This window comes from Egretta garzetta, unplaced genomic scaffold, assembly GCF_000687185.1.
Source record: "Egretta garzetta isolate BGI_Z169 unplaced genomic scaffold, ASM68718v1 scaffold451, whole genome shotgun sequence".
Classification (NCBI taxonomy): domain Eukaryota; kingdom Metazoa; phylum Chordata; class Aves; order Pelecaniformes; family Ardeidae; genus Egretta; species Egretta garzetta.
Window position 1 is genome coordinate 1,078,850 of NW_009258552.1, and position 15,053 is coordinate 1,093,902.

General features: G+C 38.9%; 1 protein-coding gene across 12 annotated transcripts in view; it reads left to right on the forward strand.

The window, feature by feature from the left end:
- Nucleotides 1-14,395, forward strand: part of PTPDC1 (protein tyrosine phosphatase domain containing 1) — a 23,679-nt gene extending 9,284 nt beyond the window's left edge. For 2 of the 12 annotated variants that reach the window (XM_035903327.1, XM_035903328.1), the window contains exons 4-14: nt 2,101-2,172; nt 2,665-2,757; nt 5,526-5,697; nt 6,501-6,581; nt 6,804-6,922; nt 7,699-7,836; nt 8,121-8,288; nt 8,486-9,693; nt 10,448-10,633; nt 12,618-12,728; nt 13,532-14,395. In XM_035903327.1, coding sequence (XP_035759220.1) covers nt 2,101-2,172; nt 2,665-2,757; nt 5,526-5,697; nt 6,501-6,581; nt 6,804-6,922; nt 7,699-7,836; nt 8,121-8,288; nt 8,486-9,693; nt 10,448-10,633; nt 12,618-12,728; nt 13,532-13,648 — 2,465 coding nt within the window. In that variant the 3' untranslated portion in view covers nt 13,649-14,395. Of the gene's footprint in view, nt 1-101; nt 2,217-2,664; nt 2,758-5,525; nt 5,698-6,500; nt 6,582-6,803; nt 6,923-7,698; nt 7,837-8,120; nt 8,289-8,485; nt 9,694-10,447; nt 10,634-12,617; nt 12,729-13,531 lie in introns of all 12 variants that reach the window. The other 10 variants (XM_035903336.1, XM_035903337.1, XM_035903332.1 and 7 more) reach the window with 9 other exon arrangements.
- The last annotated feature ends 658 nt before the right edge of the window (nt 14,396-15,053 follow it).

The window sequence follows — 15,053 nt, forward strand, 5'->3', positions numbered from 1 at the left end:
CCTGCTCTGTTGTGGATCCTTGATCCCCCATTTGTTCTACTGGCTGCACGGCGCTTTACTGCTCAACCGTCATTTTATACAGAGAAGTGCTTTTATTCCAGAGGAGGTGGACGTGGATAAGAGGCTGCTTCACTCTTTAAAAGAAAGCGGAAGCGCAGTGATCTTGCCCATGACAGCGCAGCATGCCTGTACTGTTTTCTCTGCAAGAGAGTCACCTATGTGCGTGCATGAAGCAGTGACTAGGGCTTGGCAGCCATCACGTTACCAAATGCAACAAGTGAATGCACGGTGCAACCAACAGGAAACAAAAAATGTTGTATCCTTTCTGTTAGGAATCGGTCTGCTCAGAAGTGGACACGCACACACACACAGCGCCTCCAAAAGTACATACGGACATCAAAATGAGTATAAAATCCACACCTGGAGGGGACCTCCTGAAATGTCCCCCTTAGTGCTTGATGTCTGATGGTGTGTTGTGATTTCAAGAGACCCTTATTTCCTTGGCCAATGTGGTATGCTATTTCCTTCAGTCAGCCAGCACCACAGACATAATTTTTATGATGTTTTGGTTTCGTTAGCTCTGCTGTTTATGCACACTTACTGAACATTGCTTCCCATGATAAAACATAAAGGGATAGGACATCACCTGAGCCACCGTTCCATTTCTTGAAGTGGGAAATGGATTAAAAGACCAGCTCCTTTGCTGTTCTGGCAATAGCAATGTGTGTCCAAGATGATGGAGCGGATCCAGTTAAGGTTGCCTCAAGGCACGCAATTCCGTTCCCTCCGACAGCTGATGAGGACCATGACCTGGTATAATGCTCCTGGCGTGTTTCTTTCTCCAGCATCTACCGAGTGTCCGTGTGATGAAAAGAATGCAGAAGAGAGGACTTTTTGAAAACTAAGAATATCTGGTACACAGAAGAATTGGGAGAGAGTTGTTTCTTTTACCCAAGCACTATTTTTACTTTTAACGCTCTTTTTTTTGTCTGTGCAGGAATGTAATACCCCTCTCTAGTAACATCAACACTGAAATAGTGCTCTCCTATCCCAAATGACATTTTACATGCGTTCGAGGGAGTGCAATATAACTCTGTAAAGTGAGCTGTCACAGTCTTACTTATTTTCAGAAAGAAATATAAGGGAATTGCTCACATTGATCATGCTGTGCAATTTAAAACACCTGTCAGGAAGTAAATTTAGCAAACTGAAAAGCACGTAGACAAAATATTTAAGTCAGTCGGAACTGCCTGGCTATACAGAATGGGAAATACAGATTTGATATATCTGCTGAAATAAAACGAGGGAGGTCTAATTTGTTATGCAGCAAATAAACACATTGGTTACCTCTGCTGTTTAGAACAATCTTGCAAGTATTTTGTAATACTGTAGATATATTGGCTCTCCGTCTCTTCCCATTAATTGCCATCTCTTCCCTTTTCAGTGAAGAGCCCTTGTCAGCCAGAATTCTGGTTTAAAAAAAAAAAAACAAAAATAGTTTTAGATGGTGGAAATATCTCTGCTATTTCATCTCATTTTTTCAAACACTTGAGTACAAGGAAATAGGAAAACTAAATAGTCCTACTGGTGGTGATTCTGGTGCGTATATGATGAGACATGCCTTTTTCAAATGGATGTTAGCTGGACAAGTTATTAGGATTTTTTAAGAGAACTTTCTGAGAAATAGAAGCAAACAATTTTTGTTAATTCAACCCTGTTAACTCTAAAAAGAATTTCTGGGGAGAAAATAAAATTACTTATTTCTTTAGCTACAAAGTTTCCTCTGATCATGAAAACCATTCCTTACTGATTTCAAAGTCCACTGGAAAAAAAAACCACAGAGGTTTTGGAGCTACACCAAATAGAATGCAATTATATGCAAGTACTCCTGGCTATTTATTAAAGGATTGACTTTTAAAAGTGCAGAGTCAGATGCTCAAGTAGCGGAGTAGAAAATGCTCCAGATACTCTTTATTAAGATTCATCTTAATTCATGTTCTTATTAATATATGTATTAATATATTAATGTATTAATTATATGTATATGTAATTATATGTATTTCTATATTTAATGTATTAATATATTGAACTTGTGTTCAGTTTTCTTGTTAGAAGAGAATCATCATACATGTGACTTCAAACTTGCCAACAGACTGAAAACAAGGAGTGGAGGTAGGCGAGCAGAGAAGGCCTATAGCTTGTGGACAGTCTGTTTGGCAAGTATCAACTAAAGTTATAAACGGTGTGATCTAGAAATTGTGCTGCTATCGTACGCTTAGCTTTGCTGGAACCGCCCTGTGCAAGATTTTAGCTGGAGATCTCTGGTAGTAGGTTTACTTTTAAGAATTCGAGAAAATCAAGATTCCAGTACTTTAAGTGCTTTGAGTTGAGTGATTCCCGTCCCTATAAAACGTGCAGTTATAAAGCGCATCATCAGCCAAGCTCTAGAGCTTGAAACACACAATTGACTAAACTTTCAATTGCCAGGAGAGACAGCGAGGCTCTTGGAATTTTAAGATGACTGCACACCAAAAAGGAAGTACAGTCCATGTCTGACCCTTCAGCCTTGGACAACTCTGTACCCAGGTCCCAGGGACTCAGCTTTATTTTGCATTTTTGAGCTTCTGTTGTAGATTTTCAGTGAACATATTGCTGTTTCAACAGGTACTGCAATGGCTGCTGGAGTTCTGCTGCAAAATGAACTACCGTATTCATCGTTGCTAGAGAGCAGTCTCTATCTTGCAAATATGAGTTCAGGTAATAATTTTACTCTGATATGCCATTCACAAAAAGTGCTTAGAGAAATTCTGAAAAAAAATATTTTCTATAGAAAACAAACCCAGAAATATTATCCCCAGCTGTAAACCTAAAATGTCTACAACAAAACCAAACTGCGTGACTATATCCTCACCACGATGTGTTAATATGTTGAGCTTTTCTGTAACTTTCATATTGTCAGATCTCCTAACCAAAGAACCTGTGTGATTTTGGTGTTCAGAAACAGCCTAGCTCTCTGAAAATACAAACGCCTTCAGCAGAACTCCCCTTTCTAATAAAGTATTTAAACTCTTACAGAACGTAATTCTTCCTTCCTATTTTTGGTGAGTACTTGCAAGTCCTGCTAGATTCAGTAGGAAAATAATGATGTGCAGCATTTTATTTTGCTCATTTCTGGCTCCACTATCATTTGATATATACCACAGAAAAGTTTCTGGGAAGAGAAAGAAAACAGAATTAAATATAAGAAAGCAATGTAATTAATTAGGAAACATTTTTAAAGTTTCTTGGAAATAGGTGGCACCTGAAATAACCTTTTTCATCTCCTTTCTCTTTCACCCAACCCCCAGAATAAAAGCATATTTAAATATTTCCTTACTTCTTGATGTCAGCTTTGTTGCTGAATTAGAATAGTCAAGAGTTTTGAGACAACAGCTATCGGTCAGCTTTAACGTTTTCCTTTTCTCACATGACTTTACAACTGATGTGTCAGGCCTGGCACCTACAGAAAACCTCACCACGTCTCCTAGAGAGCCAGCGTGCATTATTTGAAACTCAGGCACTCGATTCCTGTTCAGGACCTAGAAGAAACAGTAGATTTTTACCAGATGTATTTTTATCAGAACAGAGCTTTCTCTTATGCAAATTCCTCTCTAAGAGTTACTGCTTTTGTAGTTCAAAAAGAAACACAGACTGAAGACAGTATATATCTTCAGGAAAATGCAAGGGGATTAATTTGCTTATTGGACAAAATTATGGTGGGTTTTCTTGATTCCCCCAGTCTTTCTGTTTAATGTGCAGGCTAATGCACAGACAGTGGGATGACAAAGTTTTTTTAGCATCGCTATAGTCTGTTCTCCACGTAGTTGCATGAGTATTTTGTGCTCTTGGGAGTGTTGCAGTCTTTCTGGCCAGCTCATTCTCCTTCTTAGCACACTGGAAGCAAAGTGGGAGGCAATTTGCCACCTAATATCTACCTTGAAAAACCTTAAGCACTCAGCTGATACATCTTCTCCTCCCCATAATCTGCTTTATCTTGGTCTATAGGGCTAACAGCTTTGCTTAATAAAAAAGCTGTGCCCTGCAAAAAAATAAGCCTTTTGTTTTGAGTAACAAATTGTGTTTTGTTAGAAGATATGAATGGTCCAGAGCGAACAGTCTACAATTCATCATGTACTGAATCATTTCATTAGGAACACACTAATCCCAATCATTACAGAGCAAAATGATGCATTTTGGAGCAACTGAGTGGAGGAGGAGAGGTGGTTGTGGAATGCTAAACCAAGAGGTGGGGGAGTATAATGTACGTACTTACAGATTTCTCAGGAAGCAGAGCCTCCAGCTACATTTTGATCATTCTCTTGAATCTAGCATTTTGTGTCTTAGCGAGTTCCGAATGCATGTTATTTACAGGTAACTAAATACTCCCATTGTTTATGGAAAATATTTTGGTTGTTCCCGGTCCGTTTTTCAAAATTACCTACTTGAAATGCAACTATTTTCATCGAGCAGCCAAACAGTTTGCCCTGAAGGGACGCAATTCCTATAGAACGCATTGAGCAGCCCCAAGGACCGCTGGCAGCGGCGCCTTCTTTGCAAGTTACTATGGAGACAGCTCAGCCCATGCTGCCTGGCTGCTGGGGCACACGGAAGGATGCACAGCTCCCTGCAACTTCAGCACTGAGCAACTTGGATTTCCTACCAGTGCGTCCCCAGCAGCCTTCCTAGGCGGTAGCTGTTGCTGGTCAGTCATGCAGGGTTCACCCCGAAGGCATTCGGCAGTGAGTATTTTTAGCAACTTCTTCCAGGGTCGGAGGCATTCTTCCTCCGATCCCCTTCTTCGCATAATCCAGAGGCGCCGGAGCTCAGTTGTAGAGGTGCTCTCATCATCGACTCACCGGGTTATGGTGGCGGTGTCATCTCTGAGCCCTGAGGAGCTGGATGCAACTTTTCCTGAAAAAAAAAGTAAAGTACTTTTCATTAAGACTGGGGCAGTTCTGGTGTTACATTTCTTGGTATTGAATCAATATACTTTTGTTCTGTTAACGGTATTTTATATATATGCATAAAATACTAGGTTGTTTTTTTTTTCCTGTATTTCATATTTTGTTCACTGATTCCTTATTCAAGGTTTAATACATACTTTTCACTCTAACAGTTCAGTTATAAAGAAGAGAGAGAATAGAAGCAGATGTTCACATGTACACCAAGTATATGGCTAAGTGTTTTCCATTTCAGGTGGAAGAGGACCATTACCTTTTTTTGCTGTTGCAAAGGATATCACACACCTCTAACTTCATCAGAAACACCAAAGTTACTGCGAGAAAAAACAACTTCTGCAGTAACGCAATCAATTTTTTCCCCTCAGAATCCTTACTTTGAGTCTGTGTTGAAAAATTAGCCTTAAATATATATTCTGTGTATTTATGCTGTTTGTAACTTCATCAATTTAGGGTCGAACTGGTACTTTTGAGGTGGAGATGAATTTCTAAGCTTCCTTACTAAATCTCTTTTTGCCTGCATTCTAGGAAGTTCAGGGCGTCCAACGGCAAAATACACCAAAGTAGGGGAGCGCCTTCGCCATGTCATTCCTGGTCACATGCAGTGCTCGATGGCATGCGGTGGACGTGCTTGCAAGTATGAAAACCCAGCTCGATGGAATGACCAGGAGCAAGCCATCAAGGGGCTTTACTCTTCTTGGTAATAAGCAGCATTTACTCTCGCTAAATATAACTGCATCAATTGTATGTATTAAAGGAGAGAATTCAAAGGAAAATAATGAGGTGGTTTTTTTTCTTTTAAATCAGCTACTGCTAAGTTAAGTATGAAATCATAGAATCATAGAACATAAACATAATGATAGCTTGCTTCAGAATTACACCTTAACAGTAAACCATAACGGCCATTGTACACAGCCCAGTAGAGGTGATGAAAGATTTCCCTTGACTTACAATAAGTTTGGTTCCAATCCAAAAGAATAAATACCTATCTATCATGAATTATAAAAAAACCTGTTCTGGGTTATAGACCCTTCTGGCTAAGGTTTAAAATGCAAATTAATTAAAATGTGTTCATAACAGAATTTTAAAGTAAAAACATTTACCAAAGGTGAAATAATGTAAGGTGTGTGTTTGAAAGCACATTCATATGCAGTAATATTGACATGAAATGTATCTTTACATTCTTACTGATTTTGTTTGTAACAGCGAATGCTAGTCAGAAGCATACAAACCTTAAAGGGACAGATTTCTATTCAAAGGAATTTTTTAATGTTCGTTGGCCTGGCATTTAAATGGTTCCAGCGATGGTCTTTTGATATGTCATATCTGTATCAGCTTAACGAGATTTATCACTAACACTATATGACTCTCGAATTTTTTAAAAAATCAGCAAGGTATTTCTGTCTTTCTTGAATATAACGCAGCATGTGGGTTTTTTTGCTTGATTCACACCCAGGAAATGATTAATAACAACATTATTATCTCCTTTTTCTAATTTCTCAGGATAACAGATAACATACTGGCTACGGCTCGACCCTCAACAGAATTAATTGAAAAGTACAATATTATTGAACAGTTTGAAAGGTAACAAATGTAGTCATTATCTGTTGTGGGTATTACTAGTGTAATTCCTGACCCATTTTCTCTTTCAACATAGATTTGGATTTTTGATAAAGATCATTTAATTTTAACGATATACAGGTAAAGATTTATTCTCCACTAAGAATAAACATGTGTTTCAGAAAATAAGGGATAAGGAGATTTTGGCTGCGTATAATACTTTGACTCATCTATTCCTTCCTTAAGATGTGGCATAAAAACCATAATTAACCTCCAGCGCCCTGGGGAGCATGCAAGCTGTGGGAATCCACTGGAACAAGAAAGTGGCTTCACCTACCTTCCTGAAGCTTTTATGGAGGCTGGAAGTAAGCTCGCTCCTGCTGCTGTTCCTCATTAATTATTGATTTTGGCACTTAAAGATATTTTTACTTGAATTCTCATGGGTTAAAAGCAGCTATGTAAGAAATGTTGCACAAAATGGGATGTAGACATGAAACCTGGCAAATATAATCAAGAGTGAGTAACACCTTACTGAAGGTTGTACATATGTGGAATGAGATGGAGGGTTTCTGTTCAGGTGTTTAGAATAAAGGACAGACGACAGCTAGTTAATTTTTCTTCTGAGTTCAGCAATGTATAAAACATTAATGGGCTTTCAAATTCTGGTACAATTCATGTTTTCTTATGTAGTCTATAAAAGTTAATTTCCTTTGAGGACATTTGTATTGACAGGTTTTTTGTATTTTCTTATTATGGTGAGATGAGAAAAAGTGCCTCACTGTAAGAAACAGCCTTTGACTGAAGAAGTGCTTTTATTTCTAAAAAGAAAAAATTACCCTCTACCTATATATAGCTCAGTAATTTTTGTATGAATCACTTCATTTTATTATACCTTTTACATTCTAGCTGAACTTTAGTTTGACAAGTCTTTTCTAGCTTCATGTATTTATCAAATTTGAATAGCAAGCGTGCACTGAAAAGGGAAACTAACCTCTTGCAAACAGTATGCAGTCAGATTCTAAGATCCACTATGCAATTTTAGTTACTATCATTTATTATTAGTCATCTCTCCTCTGTGTATAGAGCCGAAAATTTCACATTCGGTATGGCAGAAAATAACTCTTGTCTCTTTTTATTTTAGTTTATTTTTATAATTTTGGATGGAAGGACTATGGAGTGGCATCTCTCACTACTATACTTGATATGGTAAAAGTCATGGCTTTCGCCTTGCAGGAAGGAAGGGTCGCTGTTCATTGTCACGCAGGACTCGGTCGGACAGGTATGTGTCGTACTGCAAGATCAACAGAAGTGTTCTTCTAAAAATGCAAAACAGCACTGTGGTTATAAGTTATTAATAATTCGTTTAGATTCTATGGTTAAAAATGCTAAAAAAATTTGTGAAAATGAGCCAAATGGCTAGAGGAGATCCGTTTTAGTATATTAAAACCAGAAACCTGTAAGGTTAGAACATTTCTGGATCTGTGTAAGAACTCCCTGCTACATTCCAATGGGACAGCTTCTTTTTGATGGGAAAAATTCACTTAGTATGCTTCCATTGTCCAGTATTGGCTACATGTTTACAAACCTGCCGCTCATTGTTAGAGCAGGTAGATTTGTTGGAGCAGCTGAAGTGTCATTTACTTCTTTCAAGACCTTTTTGGCCATGCCCTTCCTGGAGAAGCCACCATTGCTCCTGTGTTCAGAAACGACGGAACTCCTGGAGATGCCATGGTGAGAAATTAGCTCTCACTGAAAGTGCAGTGAGAATGGGTTTACTACCACGTGGTCCAGCAAATGCAACTGCATACTTAGGCAACAGCATCATGTAATAGAGGGCGCCTCTGTTAATTTTTACCCTGTAGTTCCACTGTTTTAGTTTGTTTTAGTCTGATAGTTCTTCACCTAATGCTTGTCTTTATATTTTCCAGGTGTTCTAATAGCTTGCTACTTGGTTTTTGCAACAAGAATGAGTGCCGATCAAGCAATTCTTTTTGTCAGAGCAAAAAGGCCTAATTCTATTCAGACTAGAGGGCAGTTATTATGCATCAGAGAATTCACTCAGTTTTTGGTTCCTCTGAGAAATGTATTTGCGTGCTGTGAGCCCAAGGCACACACAGTGACACTGTCCCAGTACCTGACACGTCAGAGACATCTGCTCCATGGTTATGAGAGCAGGCATCTCAAACACGTGCCAAAACTTATTCATCTGGTTTGCAAATTGTTGCTAGACTTGGCTGAAAACAGACAAGTGATAGAGGCAGAGTTGTTAGATATCCCAGATCTCTCAGCTGAAATTGAAAAGACCGTTTCTCAGTTGGTGTCCACACAGCTAGATAGAGAACTTGCGAGGCAGGACAGCGATGCATCAGACTCCTCCCACACCCCCTCGTCCACTTTCGAGACCCAGGATTCTCTTTTCTCCCTGGGACATGAATGTGATCCTCTTTGGAAAAGAAGGAATGTTGAATGCCTTCAGCCTCTTACTAATCTGAAAAGGCGTCTAAGCTATAGTGAGTCAGATTTGAGGAGAACTGAGTTTCTTTTAGAACAAGGGGAAACCGCATGGACAGTACCTGCTCAGATATTGCTGTGCAACAAGCTTAAGCAGAATGGTGGTGAGGAATGTTCTGCCACAGGCGAACAAAAGCCACAGCTGGATTTAAACAAAGAAGCTTTAGTGCATAATACGTGTATGTTGTGGAGTCAAGGTAAATTTAATCTGGATGGACGAAAAGATGGATCCTCACTTTATCACAGAAGGAACTCTACCAAAGAAGTACAACGCAGCAGAACCTTTTCTTCAGGTCTAGCATCTATCCACAGTACCAGGGAGCCTGGAATGCCAAGGCATAATTTTACCAATGAGACTGCTCATAGAAAAGACCGCAAGACTAATATGTATGGCAGAAGAGTCTATGTCTCCGAGGACTCTGACTCTTCGTCTTCTTCTAAAGTGAACTTTTCCATTGGATATGAAAGCCACGGTAGCAAAGATGTGTCAGAGGCGATTCCACACATTGTTCTGCAGTCAGAATTAAGTTTGGAAGCCCGAAGAGTTTTGGCAGCAAAAGCACTCGCAGATATAAATGAATTTCTGGGAGAGGATGAAGTGAAGCAGAAGGTAGAAATGTGGCAGGTAATTTTTAACTTGATGCAATGTTCTGGGCTCTGCATATTTCACCGAGGCTAATTCCTAGAACAGCAAAAATGCCACCCTGTGATCTGAGATGGCACACTGGGACACCAGTTTATGCCGTGGTTCAGTAAATGATTGTATTTGTCAGTTATGGGCCAGTTCTTTCAAAAGCAAGCAAAATGCACCTACAAATTTTGGTCTCTAGCAGGAGATTAAAACGTTCCTGGTTGCGTTCATTCCTTTTACTAACTAATGAAAATTGATGCAGTTATCTGTGGTTATAACTTGGCTGCTGGTAGCATAAAAGTACTACAGATTTTAAAGTAGAGCTGTGTTGTTTTTAATCAGTGCTTTCTCAGAACTAATCAGAGGATTCTGTGTGTAGAAGTAAAGGAATTTAGTAGAAACTTAACTGCTTATCCTCAAAACCAAATCCTCCTAGCAACATTTGCTTTGAAGTTGGAATCCCAAGCTGGTTTATGTATTCTAGTAGATAATTGGAAGGTTCTGAGCTGCACTGTTTAGGTCATCCTTCTGTTTTAAAGAATCACTTGTACTACTGCTGATTAATGTTGATGCTTTGGAAAAAAACTAGAAATACTTTTTTTTTTGTAACTCTTAAGTCTTCTTTTTTTGTTGGAATGTAAGCAGCCAAGTACTACGATCAAGACCACAAGCCAAGCTACAATCAAAGAGAATGTTGGCAAAAGTAAATAGATGATGCATTTTCGGTTTTGTTTTGTTTTCTTTTAAGAAAGAACTGAATTCTCGAGATGGAGCTTGGGATAAAATCTGTACCGAGAGAGATCCTTTTATCCTCTGTAGCTTGATGTGGTCCTGGATAGAGCAGCTGAAAGAACCTGTTATATCCAAGGCGGATGTTGACATGCTGGCGAAAAATTGCACAGAATCACAGGATGTACTTTACTTGCTGCAAAAGGTAGATATTGTATACATCAATTCATTCTTCAACTGCCAAGGACGTTCTGCTACTGTGTGCTAAACTAACCATGGCCTGTAGGCAAGGGAATCGTGCTTTTAAAAGGCAACTTCAATCTCTTAAAAAATTAGAATGGGGATTATTTTGGTATTGAATAGTAGGAGTCGTAATCAATGATGAACATTATAAGAAAAATACCAGACAGTGTCTTTGAATACCATTCAGCAGAAGCTCAACTTCAGTGTATTACCGTGTGTATTCTGCCATTTGAGATCCAGAGGCAAAGATGAGAGACCTTTTCTCTGGGGCTCATTATATGGCTTTCGTTAATGTCACATCTTGCAGCTGTGCTTAATGGTTGTTGTATTTGCTGTGCAAACATCTTAATCCATTTGTGCTGGAAGAGCCGGGGTAAGGAGTAGGAAGAACTTGTCAATTCAAGGAATCGGAAGCCAGGCCAAATTCTTCTACGTAAGGCAAAACTGGGGCCATCTGTATTCTGAAATCCCTATGAAAAACAGGTACTTGGGATCCAAACTGTTTAGTTGTGCTTTCCCCAAAGGGCTAGATGTGAGGTAAATTAAAAAAAAAAAAAAAAAAGCTCTATGCTTGATCTCTTAATTACACAAATTCATTTCCTAATTCTTCAGGAATTCTTTGTTTCTGAAGTATTTATGAAGAAAATAGGGCCCCTTTTAACAGCCTCCAGATATCCAAGAATACCGCTTCTATTGAGGAGGTAGTCAGAATGTTATGTGCAGTCACCATCTTCATGCCATGACATGCAGAATTCCCGGGTTCATCTAAAAACGTCATGTTTCTTCCTGCAGCATTCTTCCACTCCGTCGGAGTTTTAACTTTCTATTTGTATTAAATAAAAAAGAACTGCTTGACATCTATTATAAATGAATGGGAAAGGAATAATAATTATGGGGTTTGTTTTTAATTTAAAAATATTAATTTTGTCTTACCTTATCCTATATTATTTCAGAATCACAGAGTAGGCGAGTTGGCAGGGGCCTCTGGATATCTTCTAGTCCAAGCACCCTGCTCAAAACGGCGTAAGCTAGAGCAAGTTGCCTGTATGACAGATGTTCCAGTCCCTTAATCACCTTTGTGGCCCCTTGCTGGAGTAGTTCTAGGATGTCCATGTCCTTCTTGTACCAAGGACCCAGCACTCCAGATGTGTCACCCCCATTGACTTGCTGGCAACTCTGTCTAATGCAGCCTAGGATGCTCTTAAGCTGCCTTTCCCTCAAGGGCACGTTGCCGGCTCACGTTCAGCTTTGTATGCACTGGGACACCCAGATTCTTTTCTGCTCATCTGCTCTTCAGCCACTCAGCCTCCTATATGTGCTGGTGCATATTTAGCTGCTCTTCCCAGAAATCTTGCAAGTTTTAATTTCATATTCACTGTTAAAAGTGACCTGCCAGCATGGAGATCTATCTCCCTTGGAAAGGGGATGGGAAGCAGCAGCCACAAAGATACCGTTGCTGCCTTTATGCGTCCCTGCTAGCACTGCCCAGGTGTCTTTCTGCAAGCTTCCTTTAATGGTGAAGGAGCCTTGGTAGGAGAGAGAGAGATGCAGATCATCCTCTGTTAGCTGGGGAAGAGCCCTAAACACGCATAGCATTTTGGGCTGAAAAGATCACATCTCACTTTTTCCATGCCAGTTCACAGGGATGCTACTGTTTGTGTAGGGGACCTTGAAAAATAAGTCCCCAGATGCATGTCTGACTTCCTGGAAATCTCCAGAGCAGCTTGTGGTACGCTACAGGAGAAGAGTTTCTCCCATCACAACTGAAATAATTATGTAGAGGCTCTTCAGGCTTGCGCAAGTTCCCTCCCCAACTCCTACACCTGAAGGTTTCAATACAGGAAGGCACAGTCTGATATTTAAACAGCAATTAACAAAACCTGGAAGTTAAGTGTTTTTCATGAAAACATTTCTTCTAATGAGCTGCGGTTCCTTTTTCACACCAGGAACAGTGTCAGACTATCCTTTGTATTTTGCACTGTGTGGTGAACTTGCAAACACTGCCAGCTGACGTGGAGGAGGCCTTACTTGCTCGCGCTATTAAAGCTTTCACTAAGGCAAGTAACCCTTTGTCCCTGACGTCGTATTTATTTGTTTTAAATCACGAAGGGTGAATGAACAGAGCACGTCTCTGTGAGAAAAGTTACAGTAATTCCTTTGCGGTCAGTGTACTCGTGCTGAGCTATTTCGGAGTTTACATTTTACAATAATCAGCCTATGTAAAGGGTAGGAAATACTCTCAAAAAAATTAAACGCTGTCACTACGGCCTTAATCCTTTAGTCGTGTTTTTCTGTTCCCGGATCACTGCCAATTCAGGGACTTCCTCAAATTACGGAGAAGATAATTTATAAGCGGTGAGAATAATTAGTCACAGAGTAGTTTACCAAAGGCTTTGGTAGATTCTGTTCTACTTGGAGTCTTTCCATCAGATGAAATAATTTTCTGAAATGACATTACAATTCAGTTATGTTTTGGGCCCTTAATATAGGATGTATATAAATAACTTCTGCTTTTGCAATCTTTTCGTACCTGTGGCAGGTTAAGCTTGGTATTGCTCAGCTCACAGCTGCTTTCTCAGATTCAGGAGGTGAAATTATGTGAACACGACGTCTGTCAAACTGCTTCTTAATATTGTAAATCTACAGACGTGTCCCCTGTTAACACTTCTCCTTCTAGTAGCTTGTGTTATGTCTAGTCACATAACGTTGAAACACTCAGCATCAAGGACTCCACCATGGAGCACATACTTCCTCTGATAAACCTTAAACCTAATTTTTTCAGAAAAGGTTGGTCATCTACTTTGCATTTGCTGTGTGACATCTATTTAACAACTGAACTCGAATTTCTCCCTTTTATTAGACAAGCTTTGATTCTGAAAATGGACCGTATGTTTACAACACCTTGAAAATAGTATTTAAACAAACACTGGAAGAAAAAAGAAAAAGACTTAAGGAAGAAACAGAGAATCCCTCTTGATTCCTGCACAGCTATGCTGAAGAATTAGATGGACCTACCAAATTATTTGCATTTCGCAGCTGTTGTATTTTGTGCTGTCTGGCATGGTTTACCTAACTTCAGGTAATAGTAGTTATTAAGAGCGCGTTTTATTTTTTTAGAGGGAGTTTTAGTGACGATTGTTCTATCTACACAGTCCTTAAAGACCAGCTCCCACGTGACTGTACTGTGACGTTTGGTTTCAGGTACTATGCTTTTCTGTCGTGAACTGTTCTCTTGTTTTCAGATGTATTTATTGATTTAGAAACCTCTGTCATTAGCAAGTAACATTATTTTCAAGTTACACTATTGCCATAAGTTCAGTGCCATGGTACCCAAAGGTTTAATGGATTGAGTTAATATTTATGTATTACATATGTTTACATGAACATTACTTGATTTTACTTCGAAGAAAATAAATATTGACTGAACTTACTAACTCCTTTTCCTTTTAGAAATTTTAAAGTAAGACGAACAATTTTAAAGTAATAATGAACAGATCTTGAGGTCTGCTATTGAGAGCGGATAACTTCTTTTAGATCTCTTAAATAATTGTCACCAGTGTGTTTCTAAAAGGTGTTGCAGCAGAGAAATACATGAAGTGTATTAAGTTATCAAGGCCTTAATTTAGACTTTTTTGACTGAGAAAGCTTTAAAGTGTTTTTAACAGAAAACTGATTGTGGCATTTTAAGTACTTTGAATAGGAGCAAAATTTCACCATATTGGCTAAACTTTTATAGGTCTTATTTTAAGGGAGAAAACACTTAATTATCAAACCTTAATAAGGATATAATTCTGTCCATACTTATCGTCAGCAAAAACTTGCATATATGTATGTAACATAATGCTACTAAAAATAATCAATGAAAATCTTATTATCTGCAATACACTTTGTGGAGGCATTTTTTTAATAGCGCAGAAAGAACTGGGATGCCAGCATAACTGCTGTTTTGGATTACAGCCTTGGGATATGGACTGGAGTGCCGGTTTCTAGAATTAACAGGTTATCCAGTTTGATGTATTTAAGTAGTTCAACAAGAATCTGTCCTTTTCCAAAATACTTTTATTCGGTAAAAATAGACCAGTTGAAAATGTATATAAATTGTACGCGCTTCAACTGTTAGATGATCATATATCAAACTCAGATCCAAACAAATACTTTTGCAGAATCATCCTAAAGTAAGCACACTTGAAAGTAAAATATTGCATACGAATTGCATACACAAAAGCAGCTTTGTACAGAGGCACAGCAACATAATAAGCAGTTCAGTGTTAGACAGCAGACTGGGAAATGCCAAGATGCATTTGCAGGTGTCTTAGTTTTCCAAGAAATTATCTCAGTTTACTGAGTTAACAGCTCCAATCCCTGGTATTATACACTTGGGG